This window comes from Oncorhynchus kisutch, linkage group LG4 (assembly GCF_002021735.2).
Source record: "Oncorhynchus kisutch isolate 150728-3 linkage group LG4, Okis_V2, whole genome shotgun sequence".
Taxonomy (NCBI): Eukaryota; Metazoa; Chordata; class Actinopteri; order Salmoniformes; family Salmonidae; genus Oncorhynchus; species Oncorhynchus kisutch.
The window spans coordinates 79,356,173-79,371,321 of NC_034177.2; the positions used below are offsets into that span (position 1 = coordinate 79,356,173).

The 15,149-nt window shown below is 48.5% G+C and overlaps 1 protein-coding gene across 11 annotated transcripts in view; it reads right to left on the reverse strand.

The window, feature by feature from the left end:
- LOC109878941 (zinc finger MIZ domain-containing protein 1) overlaps positions 1 to 15,149 on the reverse strand; it is a 237,877-nt gene that overhangs the window by 3,574 nt on the left and 219,154 nt on the right. For 8 of the 11 annotated variants that reach the window (XM_031823739.1, XM_031823736.1, XM_031823735.1 and 5 more), the window contains 16 exons: positions 14,894 to 15,099; positions 14,569 to 14,773; positions 14,070 to 14,357; positions 13,683 to 13,865; positions 11,046 to 11,114; positions 10,706 to 10,868; positions 7,871 to 8,081; positions 7,041 to 7,119; positions 6,743 to 6,874; positions 6,303 to 6,408; positions 4,210 to 4,370; positions 3,641 to 3,708; positions 3,231 to 3,299; positions 1,839 to 2,107; positions 1,482 to 1,684; positions 367 to 651 (listed from right to left, as the gene is read on the reverse strand). In XM_031823739.1, the coding sequence (XP_031679599.1) occupies positions 367 to 651; positions 1,482 to 1,684; positions 1,839 to 2,107; positions 3,231 to 3,299; positions 3,641 to 3,708; positions 4,210 to 4,370; positions 6,303 to 6,408; positions 6,743 to 6,874; positions 7,041 to 7,119; positions 7,871 to 8,081; positions 10,706 to 10,868; positions 11,046 to 11,114; positions 13,683 to 13,865; positions 14,070 to 14,357; positions 14,569 to 14,773; positions 14,894 to 15,099 (2,697 nt within the window). The remainder of the gene's footprint in view (positions 1 to 366; positions 652 to 1,481; positions 1,685 to 1,838; positions 2,108 to 3,230; positions 3,300 to 3,640; positions 3,709 to 4,209; positions 4,371 to 6,302; positions 6,409 to 6,742; positions 6,875 to 7,040; positions 7,120 to 7,870; positions 8,082 to 10,705; positions 10,869 to 11,045; positions 11,115 to 13,682; positions 13,866 to 14,069; positions 14,358 to 14,568; positions 14,774 to 14,893; positions 15,100 to 15,149) is intronic. The other 3 variants (XM_031823742.1, XM_031823743.1, XM_031823745.1) reach the window with 1 other exon arrangement.

The window sequence follows — 15,149 nt, forward strand, 5'->3', positions numbered from 1 at the left end:
AGATACGCATTGTCATTAGACTTCTCACTTCTATCCAAAGAGTCCATTTAAACAACTAAAGGTATGAACATACTATAGCAGTTGACTTTTCCCATCAAACCATAGTTAGACAATGAGAAAAGAGTCCTTGCTATCCAGAATCCTTGGGATGTCCCAACTCTGACCTGACCCCATTGAAGTTGAAATGTAAAATGGTTATGTGTAAGAGTTAAGGTTAGGTAAGGGTTATGGTTAGGATTTAGGGAACGGCCGTCCCAAGGATCCTGGGTTGCACTCACAATGAGATAAGGTTTAGCAGACGATGCTAACGCTACTTAAATGATGTTCGCATCCGTAAGCACGATGTCACAATGATGTCACACTTACATCTAGGGAGGGCTCAGGCATGTCACCACTAATTTGACCTTCGATGCCCGAGGACGAGTGGTTAAAGTTCATATCGCCATGCGGGCGACTGTTCTGGCCTTGCTGCTGTTGGGGAGTTGGGGCCTGCTGGCGAGGGGGCTGCAACGATTGGCTGCTGTGATGCAACGACTGCCCTGCTTGGCTGCCACCGTGATGCAACGACTGGCTGTTGGGGTGAGGAGGCACGTGTGCGCTCTGCTGTTGCATGGAATTATGGTGCTGATCAGTGGTGGAAGGATGAGACATCTGAGGAGAGAGAGAGATAGGGAGGGAGACAGAGAGATAGTGAGGGAGACAGAGAGATAGTGAGGGAGACAGAGAGATAGTGAGGGAGACAGAGAGATAGGGAGGGAGACAGAGAGATAGGGAGGGAGACAGAGAGATATGGAGGGAGAGAGATAGATATGGAGGGAGACAGAGAGATAGGGAGGGAGACAGAGAGATAGTGAGGGAGACAGAGAGATAGATATGGAGGGAGACAGAGAGATAGTGAGGGAGACAGAGAGATAGATATGGAGGGAGACAGAGAGATAGTGAGGGAGACAGAGATATGGAGGGAGACAGAGAGATAGTGAGGGAGACAGATATGGAGGGAGACAGAGAGATAGTGAGGGAGAGAGAGATAGTGAGGGAGACAGAGAGATAGTGAGGGAGACAGAGAGATAGGGAGGGAGACAGAGAGATAGGGAGGGAGACAGAGAGATATGGAGGGAGAGAGATAGGGAAGGAGGGATGGAGAGAAAGAGAGAGACAGAGAAAGGAGTGTGGTTTAAAGTAAGCTCGGAGCTGACATACAGAGGGTGACATGAGCAAGACTGCCAAGACACGCCGTGCACAATGCCAATGCTGCCGTGATCCAGATCAGTGCTTTTCTTTGACAGGTCTTACAAAATTACAACAACCTATACGAGATTATTTACAACGGTGTGCAAGTATTACTATTCCTTTCATACGACACTTTTTGTACTCTGCACCTGGGAAATGTTTGGATGTGGGTATTTGACTTTTTCTATGAGGATTTTCAACAACTCTGGTGTGAGCCCTGGTGGTTGGTGGTGGAGGTGTAGGGGACTTACGGGGTCGTTGATGCCGTGGCTGAGGGGCTTTTCCTGGGATAGGAGAACCACAGGAACGTCTGGGAGGTGGGACAGCTGAGGGGGGTTGATAAAGTCACTCATGGGGGATCCTCCTCCCCCTCTCAGTCCACCTCCTCCTCCTCCCCCGCCTGAGGGGTTACCGTGGGGGAAGTCAAAGTTCCCGTGGCCGTGGTAATTGTTGCCTAGCAGCACAGAAAAACACAAAGAAGGGGAGAGATTTCTTAAGTTGTTATACCTACCTTAGTATGACTGTAGTTGCTCTGGATAAGAGTGTCTACTAAATAACAAACATTTAAAATGTAAATGCAATATCTGAATTCTGAAAATGGTCATTACCTGGGCCTCTGGGGCCACCGTACTCCCCTGGGTTTCCCCCGGTGCCGCCTCCCCCGTGCTGAGCAGGACCTGATGGGTAATGGGAGGGGCCAGGGCCCAGCTGGGCGATCATCTCCATGACGTTGGGCATGGTCATCTGGGAGGGGCTCATGGTCTTTAAGCGTTTGGCCAGCGGTCCATCAGGGTCTTCTTTAATATGGAGGTCAGACTTGATGGGCACCGGCCGCCAGCTACACGTTGGGTCAATGGTCACCTCCTCAAACTCCGAACTACGGGAAAAGGAAGGGGGCATTTTTATACAGTGCGATATTGTGGAAAAGTCCAGTATGGTAGTAATATTGGGAATACTGGAAAAGAACATGAAGCACTGCAGGTTGAAGAAGGGAATATTTATGGTCCTAGACACTATAGAAATACTGGTGGGAATACTGGAAAAGAACATGAAGCACTGCAGGTTGAAGAAGGGAATATTTATGGTTCTAGACACTATAGAAATACTGGTGGGAATACTGGAAAAGAACATGAAGCACTGCAGGTTGAAGAAGGGAATATGTATAGTCCTAGACACTATAGAAATACTGGTGGGAATACTGGAAAAGAACATGAAGCACTGCAGGTTGAAGAAGGGAATATGTATAGTCCTAGACACTATAGAAATACTGGTGGGAATACTGGAAAAGAACATGAAGCACTGCAGGTTGAAGAAGGGAATATTTATGGTCCTAGACACTATAGAAATACTGGTGGGAATACTGGAAAAGAACATGAAGCACTGCAGGTTGAAGAAGGGAATATTTATGGTCCTAGACACTATAGAAATACTGGTGGGAATACTGGAAAAGAACATGAAGCACTGCAGGTTGAAGAAGGGAATATTTATGGTCCTAGACACTATAGAAATACTGGTGGGAATACTGGAAAAGAACATGAAGCACTGCAGGTTGAAGAAGGGAATATGTATAGTCCTAGACACTATAGAAATACTGGTGGGAATACTGGAAAAGAACATGAAGCACTGCAGGTTGAAGAAGGGAATATTCATGGTCCTAGACACTATAGAAATACTGGTGGGAATACTGGAAAAGAACATGAAGCACTGCAGGTTGAAGAAGGGAATATTTATGGTCCTAGACACTATAGAAATACTGGTGGGAATACTGGAAAAGAACATGAAGCACTGTAGTTTGAAGAAGGGAATATTTATGGTCCTAGACACTATAGAAATACTGGTGGGAATACTGGAAAAGAAGATGAAGCACTGCAGGTTGAAGAAGGGAATATTTATGGTCCTAGACACTATAGAAATACTGGTGGGAATACTGGAAAAGAACATTAAGCACTGCAGGTTAATAATAATAACTATTATTAGTAATAAGGAAGAATAATACATACTTCTGGATGGCGTTGAGGATTCCCCACATGTACTGGTCCACCTCTAAACCCTCTAACAATGCAGTTTTACTGCGATGAGAAAGAGGGAGGGAGGAAGGGGAGCGAGAGAGAGGAGTGGAGGAAGGAGAGGGGAGGGGAGAGAGATGGAGGGGGAAGGGGTTAGAGAGATGGAGGAGGGGAGAGAGATGGAGGAGGAGGGGAGAGAGATGGAGAGAGAGAGATGGAGGGGGAGAGAGAGATGGAGGGGGAGAGAGAGATGGAGGAGGGGAGAGAGATGGAGGGGAGAGAGAGATGGAGGGGGGCAAGAGAGAGAGGGGCGAGAGAGAGCGAGAGAGGCATTATTTTAACTCATTCAAAGAGGAGACATAACTTTATTGACAAAACATAGTTTGGAAATGGTCACCACATACTTGCACACAGGACACCTCCACGTCCCCCTCTCACAGTTCAGCTGCAGATACCACTCCAGATCAAAACACTGGAAGACAAAACACTTATCAGAGTCATGCATTTCCTAAACAGGGGAATATTGTATGATCTGTCAGGTGTATTGCTTCAAGACCAGGTTAGCCCACTGAGCTAAAGCCAAAGCATTAGCTCTGGGAGCTAACATGAGTCTTCAAGTCTCAGGCAAGTTTACTCATCACAGTGTGGTTCACTGAACAACTTGTGCTATAAAGACTTTCCTGGTCTAGACTTTCCTGGTCTAGGTACACAGTCAGCGTAAACCTGTGTCCTTTGTAAAATATACTCCATTTACATGTTAGTCATTTAGCAGATGCTCTTGTCCAGAGACTTACAGTTAGGGTTAAGTGCCTTGCTCAAGGGCACATTGACAGATTGTTCACTTAAACGGCTTGGGGGTTCAAACCAGCAACCTTTCGTTTACTGTCCCAACGGTCTTAACCGCTAGGCTACCTGCAGCCCTATAAGATAGGCAATGTGTGTATAAAAAACATACCCTTTCCTGCCATCCTACCTGTACGTGTTTGCAGTCATGCCCCCTGGCAGGCAGCTGGATGCGCCTGAAGGTGATTGGACATTTGAGGGAGACTTTGATGGCGGTCTGCTCAACGCCGTCCTCCCCGTTTAGACTGGTGTTACCCGACGAGGCCACTACGCTGCTGAAGTTCCTCTTAACTGGAGGGAGGGGAAAGGAGGGAGGGAGGGGAAAGGAGGGAGGAGGGAGGGGAAAGGAGGGAGGGAGGGGAAAGGAGGGAGGAGGGAGGGGAAAGGAGGGAGGGAGGGGAAAGGAGGGAGGGGAGGGAGGGGAAAGGAGGGAGGGAGGAGGGAGGGGAAAGGAGGGAGGGAGGAGGGAGGGGAAAGGAGGGAGGGAGGAGGGAGGGGAAATGAGGAGGGAGGGGAAAGGAGGGAGGAGGGAGGGGAAAGGCGGGAGGAGGGAGGGGAAAGGAGTGAGGAGGGAGGGAGGGGAAAGGAGGGAGGGAGGAGGGAGGGGAAAGGAGGGAGGGGAAAGGAGAGAGGGAGGAGGGAGGGAAAGGAGGGAGGAGGGAGGGGAAAGGAGGGAGGAGGGAGGGAGGGGAAAGGAGGGAGGGAGGGAGGAGGGAGGGGAAAGGAGGGAGGGGAAAGGAAGGAGGGAGGAGGGAGGGGAAAGGAGGGAGGAGGGAGGGGAAAGGAGGGAGGAGGGAGGGAGGGGGAGGGAGGGAGGAGGGGAAAGGAGGGAGGGGAAAGGAGGGAGGGAGGAGGGAGGGGAAGGAGGGAGGAGGGAGGAGGGAGGGGAAAGGAGGGAGGGGAAAGGAGAGAGGGAGGAGGGAGGGGAAAGGAGGGAGGAGGGAGGGGAAAGGAGGGAGGAGGGAAAAGGAGGGAGGGGAAAGGAGGGAGGAGGGAGGGAGGGGAAAGGAGGGAGGAAGGAGGGAGGGGAAAGGAGGGAGGGAGGGGAAAGGAGGGAGGGAGGGGAAAGGAGGGAGGGAGGAGGGAGGGGAAAGGAGAGAGGGAGGGGAAAGCAGGGAGGAGGGAGGGGAAAGGAGGGAGTGAGGGGAAAGGAGGGAGGGAGGAGGGAGGGGAAAGGAGAGAGGGAGAGGAAAGGAAGGAGGGAGGGGAAAGGAGGGAGGGGAAAGGAGAGAGGGAGGGGATGGGAATGAGGGAGGGGAAAGGAAGGAGGGAGGGGAAAGGAAGGAGGGAGGGCAAAGGAAGGAGGGAGGGGAAAGGAAGGAGGGAGGGGAAAGGAGAGAGGGAGGGGAAAGGAAGGAGGGAGGGGAAAGGAAGGAGGGAGGTGAAAGGAAGGAGGGAGGGAGGGGAAAGGAAGGAGGGAAAAGGAGGGAGGGGAAAGGAGGGAGGGGAAAGGAGGGAGGGGAAAGGAAGGAGGGAGGGGAGAGGAGGGAGGGAGGGGAAAGGAAGGAGGGAGGTGAAAGGAGGGAGGGGGAAAGGAGAGAGGGAGGGGAAGGAAGGAGGGAGGTGAAAGGAAGGAGGGAGGGAGGGGGAGGGAGGGAGGGGGAAGGAGGGAGGGAGGAGAGATTTTTTAAACGACAATGTTGGTTAGGGGCTTGTAAGTATTTCACTGTAAGGTCTACTACACCTGTTGTATTCAGCATGTGAGGTCTACTACACCTGTTGTATTCAGCATTTCACTGTAAGGTCTAATACACCTGTTGTATTCAGCATTTCACTGTAAGGTCTACTACACCTGTTGTATTCAGCATTTCACTGTAAGGTCTACTACACCTGTTGTATTCAGCATTTCACTGTGAGGTCTACTACACCTGTTGTATTCAGCATTTCACTGTAAGGTCTACTACACCGGTTGTATTCAGCATTTCACTGTAAGGTCTACTACACCTGTTGTATTCAGCATTTCACTAAGGTCTACTACACCTGTTGTATTCGGCGCATGTGACTAATTCAATTTGATTTGACTGATGGCATATTCTTGCACAGAAGATTGATGTAAAAGTAGTAAAGTAGTAGTATAGTACAGTATATTATAGTTGTAGCATAGCACAGCATAGTAATGGTAACATGCTCTTGGTGATGCAGCGTTCTGCAGGCAGGAGTCAGAGTTACAGTTAAACAGGGTAAATGCCCTACTACAACAGCAGTATAGCAATAGTAACATACTCTTGGTGATGCAGTGTTCTGCAGGCAGGAGTCTCTTCTTCAGGAGCCCTTGCAGGACGGAGCGGACTGAAGGCCTGTGGACCAGCTGCAGCACAAACAGGTGCGACTGCACATAGAGAAAATACATGAAGACATAGAGACCTAAATAAAGAGTGGGTCACGAACAGGGAATTCTCTGCAGACAGCAGTAGTTATACTATAGTGTGTTAGCTTCTACACCTTCTGTACACATCACAGCACAGAGGTGTCTCAACCAATCATAGCATCGCTATGTTGACCGGCCATATAACAGAAATTCAACTGAATAACCACTGAATAACCAATGCCAAGTTTATATGCAACAGGGGTAGTTACAAAGAGTTTAAAACATTAAGCCAGATGTTATTTAACATTTCCCTTGTATCCTTTGTTCTGCATGTTCTTTTGGATGGTGTACTCACACAGCAGCAGGCAGTGACAGTGATCTGGATGGTGTTTCTGCCAGGCTGGCACACTTGCTTCAGGTGCAAGGGTTTATGGGACGTCTTGTTGTCGCCTCGCTCGATGGTCAGGGGCGTGGCGTTGACACTGACCTGGAAGGAAGAAGGACAGCTTGTGTGTGTGTACACGTGTGACCATGTGTGTGCATGAGTATGTGTGTTTCTGAATGAATGAGAGTTTGTGTGTGTGTGTGTGTGTGTGTGTGTGTGTGTGTGTGTGTGTGTGTGTGTGTGTGTCTGTGTGTGTGTGTGTGCTGACCTGGACGGAGGCAGGCCAGTTGGTGTTCATCTGTCGGTCCTCGTGGTGGTAACACTTGAACTGAAGCTCCAGGTCTGACCTAGTGGGGTCAAAGAGCAAAGGGCAGAGGTCAATATAGCCAAATACAAAATAGTTTTTCTGAATCCACTCCTCATGGACACCCAGCCAGGACTGCACAGTTTTGTTCCAGCCCAGCACTAGCACACCTGATTCAGTTGGTCAAGGGTTGGTAATAAGCTTAGTTGAAAGTTCCGTAGACCTTTCCTGCAGTCAATGACCAAAAGCTCCCTCTTCGTTACTCATATTATTCATAATGTCATTATTCATAAATAAAATAAACATTTAAACAGCGAAAATCCAGTGTTTCTATGTCAAACGGTTTAATTCTATTTATTTGTCTTCTGTGTTTTGTAATATTTGGATGTAAACTAAAAACGGAATACATTTCAACTCTATATCTGACATGGTACAGGTGTCTTATTTTGTTAAGTCCATAACCATGTGTGTGAGGTGGATACTTTAGTTTCAAGGTAGATTTGTTTAAGACTACCAAGAACCACACTGTGTCTGAGGTGGATACTTTAATTTCAAAGTAGATTTGTTTAAGACAACCAAGAACCACACTGTGTGTGAGCCTGATTTAGCCCACTGCAGTAAAAGGTTACATTCTCAGGACTGCAATTGGTCAATATTGTCCAGAGAATGTTAACATCATGGTTGCCATGGATAGGCCATTCTATTAGAGGAATAACATTTGTAGAGGTACAGAAAAAGACTCCATGGACGGTCGAATGTGTGTGTGTGTGTGTGTCTGTCTCTCCATATCTCACCTCCACATGAGGGTCTGATGTACCGACGGTCGCAGGTGGTAGACGTGATTACTGACGGCGAGGTTGTGTTCCAACCGGAAAGGTTCCAATACCACGCCGTCCCGGACCGGGAAGGTCAACCGCAGCTCCTCGTTGGGATTGGCTGATTGGAGCGGAGAGACAGGACAGGAAGATAGGACGTCAGCTTTCCGTTTAAATGTATCTGTGGTATCTGTGGTAGTGGGGTTAGAGTTGTATACTGGTTGATTAACAGTCACACATACAGTAGACAGTGGCTGGGGCACCGGGATATCACTGGGTGGTATTACCCTGACTAACACGTGGCTGTACATTCCTATGGTTAGATGCTATAGGAGTCAACAACAGCCATGTATCAGGGCAGCATGTAGTAGTGATCAGGGTTGGGCTCAAATCCATTTAATTTCCAGTCAATTCAGAAAGTAAAACAAATTCCAATTCCAAATGTTCCCAATTAAAAAGCATTGAAGAGAATTGGAAATGTAGTTTCATTGTACTTCCTGAATAGAAAAGGAATTGAGCCTGACCCTGGTGATGTAGTGGACTAGTCGTGTCTCAGTGGCTTTGTACTGTATCTCATGAAATGGAAATAGAAACATCAATGTTCTATGAAACATCAATGTTCTGCTAATACTTGTTGGCTTTGTTGTATTTTCAGCCACAGGTATCTAAGGAGCTACTGACAGCATGGAATAGCTCTGCTGTGTGTGTGTGTGTGTGTGTGTGTGTGTGTGTGTGTGTGTGTATAATTCCATACTGTACATTCATGCACACTATATATACAGAAGTATGTGGACACCCCTTCAAATGAGTGGATTTGGCTACTTCAGCCACACCGTTGCTGACAGGTGTATAAAATCAAGCACACAGCCATGTAATCTCCATAGACAAACATTGGCAGTAGAATGACCTTACTGAAGAGTTCAGTGACTTTCAACGTGGCACCGTCATAGGATGCCACCTTTCCAACAAATCAAATTGAATCAAATCAAATCTCACCGTGAAATGCTTACTTTCAATCCCTTAACCAATAATGCAGTTCAAGAAATAGAATTAAGAATATATTTACTAAATAAACTAAAGTATATATATATATTTTTTTTTAAGCAACACAATAAAATAACAAGGCTATTTACAGGGGGGTACCAGTACCAAGTCATGTAGGTAGGGGTTTACTGACTATGCATGGATGAAAAACAGGGGGGGGGGGGGTCAATGTAAATAGTCCAGGTGGCCATTTGATTAATTGGTCAGCAGTCTTATGGCTTGGGGGTAGAAGCTGTCATGGAACCTTTTGGACCTAGACTTGGCTCTCCGGTACCGCTTGCCGTGCGGTAGCAGAGAGACCAGTCTATGACTTGGGTGATTGGAGTCTTTGACCATTTTTGGGGCTTCCTCTGACACGCCTAGTGTATAGGTCCTGAGTGGCAGGAAGCTTGGCCCCACTGATGTACTGGGCCGTACACACCGCCCTCTGCAGCGCCTTATGGTCAGATGCCGAGCTGTTGCCATACCAAGCAGTGATGCAACCAGTCAGAGTGCAACCAGTCATGCTCTCGATGGTGCAGCTGTATAACTTTTTGAAGATCTGGGGACCCATGCCAAATCCTTTCAGTCTCCTGAAGGGAAAAAGGTGTTGTCCTGCCCTCTTCACGACTGTCTTGGTGTGTTTGGATCATGATAGTTTATTGGGGATGTGGACACCAAGGAACTTGAAACTCTCGACCCGCTCTACTACAGCCCTGTCGATGTGAATGGGGGAGTGTTTGGTCCTCCTTTCCGTGTAGTCCACGCTCAGCTCCTTTCTCTTGCTCACGTTGAGGGAGAGGTTGTTGTCAGTTGGTCAAATTTCTGCCCTGTCAGAGCTGCCCCGGTCCTTTTGATTTATTTAAGTGTTTTTATTATGAAGTGGAAACATCTAGGAGCAATAACGGCTCAGCCAGGAACTGGTAGGCCACACAAGCTCACAAAACAGGACCGCCGAGTGCTGAAATGCGTAGCGCATAAAAATTGTCTGTCCTCGGTTGCAACACTCACTACCGAGTTCCAAACTGCCTCTGGAAACAACGTCAGCACAATAACTGTTCGTTGGGAGCTTTATTAAATGGGTCATCGCCGCCATTGGACTCTGGAGCAGTGGAAATGCATTCTCTGGAGTGATGAATCACGCTTCACCATCTGGCAGTACGACGGACGAATATGGGTTTGGTGGATTCCAGGAAAACCCCAATGCATAGTGCTAACTGTAATGTTTGGTGGAGGAGGAATAATGGTCTGGAGCTGTTTTTCATGGTTCGGGATAGGCCCCTCAGTTCCAGTGAAGGGAAATCTTAACACTACAGCATACGATGACATTCTAAACGATTCTGTTCTTCCAAATTTGTGGCAACAGTTTGGAGAAAGCCCTTTCCTGTTTCAGCATGACAATGCCTCAGTGCACAAAGAGAGGTCCATACAGAAATGCTTTGTTGAGATCCGTGTGGAAGAACATGGCTGGCCTGCACAGAGCCCCGAACCCAACCCCATCAAACACCTTTGGAATGAATTGGAACGCGGACTGCAAGTCAGGCCTAATTGCCCAACCTCAGTTGCCGGACCTGACTATTGCTCTTGTGGCTGAATGGAAGTAAATCCCAGCAGAAATGTTCCATAATCTAGTGAAAAGCCTTCCCAGAAGAGTAGAGGCTGTTATAGCAGTAAAGGGGGAATGAGATGTTCAACGAGCAGGTGTCCACATACTTCTGGTCATGTAGTGTACATTCATTACATTCATTAATTCCTGTGTTTGTGTGTGGATGCTCCAGTGTAATTACTCACTGGGAGGTGGAAGCACTGTCATATTTGGTTTCATGTCTGGCGGGAACGGCGGCTTGACATCCGGGTTGGGCGAGAGGTATGGAGGCATACTGCTTCCGGGGGTCATGGGAGGTGTGGGATTACCAGGCACCGGGGAGTGGGGGTAGTTACCTGGCCTGGGGGCCTGCAGAGAGTGGGAAGGAGGGAGGGGGAAGTGGAGAGAGGGAGAGTGAAAGAGAGAGGAGGAAAGTGATACATGTTATTATTAAAAAAACATGAGAGATAGAGAATTCAAATAACTCTGTTGGAAGTTCCATTTGCTTAGACCCAAACCCATATTAACAAAGGAGAGAGCACATACCCCGTTGCCTTGACTATATGAGTATACACCACCAGAGAAGTTGCTGTTCTGACCATTGAATGGCTCTTGCTGTGAAAGAAACAGACATCAATGATTAAATGTACAACTGCACAACGGGAAAAGGAGCATATTATCAATTGTTTAGGTTACTGTGAGGCGAGTTTCTAGAGCTTACAGGTAGATCTGGAGTGTTACTGTGAGGGAGGTCTTACAGGTAGATCTGGAGTGTTACTGTGAGGGAGGTCTTACAGGTAGATAGGGAGTGTTACTGTGAGGGAGATCTTACAGGTAGATCTGGAGTGTTACTGTGAGGGAGGTCTTACAGGTAGATAGGGAGTGTTACTTTGAGGGAGGTCTTACAGGTAGATAGGGAGTGCTACTGTGAGGGAGGTCTTACAGGTAGATAGGGAGTGTTACTGTGAGGGAGGTCTTACAGGTAGATCTGGAGTGTTACTGTGAGGGAGATCTTACAGGTAGATCTGGAGTGTTACTGTGAAGGAGGTCTTACAGGTAGATCTGGAGTGTTACTGTGAGGGAGGTCTAGAGCTTACAGGTAGATCTGGAGTGTTACTATGAGGGAGGTCTAGAGCTTACAGGTAGATAGGGAGTGTTACTGTGAGGGAGGTCTAGAGCTTACAGGTAGATCTGGAGTGTTACTGTGAGGGAGTACTAGAGCTTACAGGTAGATCTGGAGTGTTACTGTGAGGCGAGTTTCTAGAGCTTACAGGTAGATAGGGAGTGTTACTGTGAGGGAGGTCTAGGGCTTACAGGTAGATAGGGAGTGTTACTGTGAGGGGGGTCTAGAGCTTACAGGTAGATAGGGAGTGTTACTGTGAGGGAGGTCTTACAGGTAGATAGGGAGTGTTACTGTGAGGGAGGTCTTACAGGTAGATCTGGAGTGTTACTGTGAGGGAGGTCTTACAGGTAGATCTGGAGTGTTACTGTAAGGGAGGTCTAGAGCTTACAGGTAGATCTGGAGTGTTACTGTGAGGGGGGTCTAGAGCTTACAGGTAGATAGGGAGTGTTACTGTGAGGGAGGTCTAGAGCTTACAGGTAGATCTGGAGTGTTACTGTGAGGGAGGTCTTACAGGTAGATCTGGAGTGTTACTGTGAGGGAGGTCTTACAGGTAGATCTGGAGTGTTACTGTGAGGGAGGTCTTACAGGTAGATCTGGAGTGTTACTGTGAGGGAGGTCTTACAGGTAGATAGGGAGTGTTACTGTGAGGGAGGTCTTACAGGTAGATAGGGAGTGTTACTGTGAGGGAGGTCGTACAGGTAGATAGGGAGTGTTACTGTGAGGGAGGTCTTACAGGTAGATCTGGAGTGTTACTGTGAGGGAGGTCTTACAGGTAGATCTGGAGTGTTACTGTGAAGGAGGTCTTACAGGTAGATCTGAAGTGTTACTGTGAGGGAGGTCTTACAGGTAGATCTGGAGTGTTACTGTGAGGGAGGTCTTACAGGTAGATCTGGAGTGTTACTTTGAGGGAGGTCTTACAGGTAGATAGGGAGTGTTACTGTGAGGGAGGTCTTACAGGTAGATAGGGAGTGTTACTGTGAGGGAGGTCTTACAGGTAGATCTGGAGTGTTACTGTGAGGGAGGTCTTACAGGTAGATAGGGAGTGTTACTGTGAGGGAGGTCTTACAGGTAGATAGGGAGTGTTACTGTGAAGGAGGTCTTACAGGTAGATCTGGAGTGTTACTGTGAGGGAGGTCTTACAGGTAGATCTGGAGTGTTACTGTGAGGGAGGTCTTACAGGTAGATCTGGAGTGTTACTGTAAGGGAGGTCTAGAGCTTACAGGTAGATCTGGAGTGTTACTGTGAGACGAGTTTCTAGAGCTTACAGGTAGATAGGGAGTGTTACTGTGAGGGAGGTCTAGAGCTTACAGGTAGATAGGGAGTGTTACTGTGAGGGGGGTCTAGAGCTTACAGGTAGATAGGGAGTGTTACTGTGATGGAGGTCTAGAGCTTACAGGTAGATCTGGAGTGTTACTGTGAGGGAGGTCTTACAGGTAGATCTGGAGTGTTACTGTGGGGGAGGTCTTACAGGTAGATAGGGAGTGTTACTGTGAGGGAGGTCTTACAGGTAGATCTGGAGTGTTACTGTGAGGGAGGTCTTACAGGTAGATAGGGAGTGTTACTGTGAGGGAGGTCTTACAGGTAGATAGGGAGTGTTACTGTGAGGGAGGTCTTATAGGTAGATCTGGAGTGTTACTGTGAGGGAGGTCTTACAGGTAGATAGGGAGTGTTACTGTGAGGGAGGTCTTACAGGTAGATCTGGAGTGTTACTGTGAGGGAGGTCTTACAGGTAGATCTGGAGTGTTACTGTGAAGGAGGTCTTACAGGTAGATAGGGAGTGTTACTGTGAGGGAGGTCTTACAGGTAGATAGGGAGTGTTACTGTGAGGGAGGTCTTACAGGTAGATAGGGAGTGTTACTGTGAGGGAGGTCTTACAGGTAGATCTGGAGTGTTACTGTGAGGGAGGTCTTACAGGTAGATAGGGAGTGTTACTGTGAGGGAGGTCTTACAGGTAGATAGGGAGTGTTACTGTGAGGGAGGTCTTACAGGTAGATAGGGAGTGTTACTGTGAGGGAGGTCTTACAGGTAGATAGGGAGTGTTACTGTGAAGGAGTTCTAACCTTATAGTACTGTCCCATGGGCATGCCTTGCGGGTGGTACTGGCCTGGCCCCTGCCCCCCAGGCATCCTCTGGCCCGGGTAGTTGGGGGAGGGCATTGGCCTGGAGGGGTTAGAGGTGGGGTACTGACTCTGCTGGGGAGGGAACTGACCATTAGGACCATACTGCTGACCCCCGTAGTTTGGCTGTAAGGAAGAGGGGGGGGGAGAAGAGAAACAATCAATAACTTAAAACTGTTTTTTAAATTTTCATTAAGTGAGGAGGCATTGGTTTTAAGATGAAAAATAAAGGAAATTGACCTACTGGAGAAAGGCATGTACTATGGTCATATTATAATGAAAGGAAAAGCACCCCCTCCCACCCACCCCCACACACCCCATCCAACTCACCTCTCCAGGATAGGGCCTCTTCATTCCCTGCATAGGCATGGCCTGCCTGGGGCCTCCAGGTCCTCCGTAGCCCTGCTGGGACATCCTCTGGCCGTGAGCCCCAAAAGGCCCCATGGCTGGGGCTCGAGTTTGGTTCATGCCCATGGGAGGCCCACCCATGCTTGGGTTGTTCATGGCCTGGCCCATGCTGCCTGGGTTCATGCCTCCAGGGGGCCCTCTGGGGCCAGGCTGGTTCATGAACTGGTTGCTGTACGCCTGAGTTGGGCCCATCTGGAAGGAGGAACACATCTGGAAGGAGGAAAACAGGATGAAGAGACAGTTAGGTAGGAAGTTGCAGGTGTTATTATTGTGTATGTAGTAATACCTGATTTTCTGCAAGCACAAAACAGGACATTATAAGTAAATAACTGAAGTTGTTTCTAATTTTTAGTATTATGGTAATGTGTACTGTATGTGTGTGCCTGTTATGATAACAGTGTCTGTGTGTGTGTGTCCGTACCTGTCCATACTGGTTCATCTCTTTGTTCTGGGTCTCTTGCTGCATGGCTGCCACGGTAGCGGTTGCCGTGGCGGTTGCCGTAGCAGCGGCGGCAGCGACAGCGGCAGCAGCAGCGGCAGCTGCTGGTTGGGTGAAGTCGCCAGGCTGGCGGGAGTGTTGGGGCATCCCCATCCCCCCTGGGGGAGTGTTAGGACCACCTGGGTAACTAGATCATGGAAACAACATGAATTAGAGCTGTGTACTGCATGTGTGAAAAGGTAAGAAAAGCATAGAGAAGAACAATAAACAGAAGGTTAACATCACACGTCTGTGCATGGCCTCTTACCTCCCGCTGTAGCCCCCTCCACTGGGGTATCCCTGCCTGCCATACATCCCCTGCTGCATGTAGCCCGGGCCCTGGCCTCCCTTGGCCGGGAACTGCTGCTGCTGGCCGGAGAACTGGGGGGAGTTGAGGCCTGCCGGACCCCCAGACATACCCTGACCCATGGGGTTACCTCCTGGGTTCATATGGCTGGAGCTGTTGGCCAACACCTGGGGGAAGAAGGTATCCTTGATAAAGCATTTTGGTTAGACACAGCAAA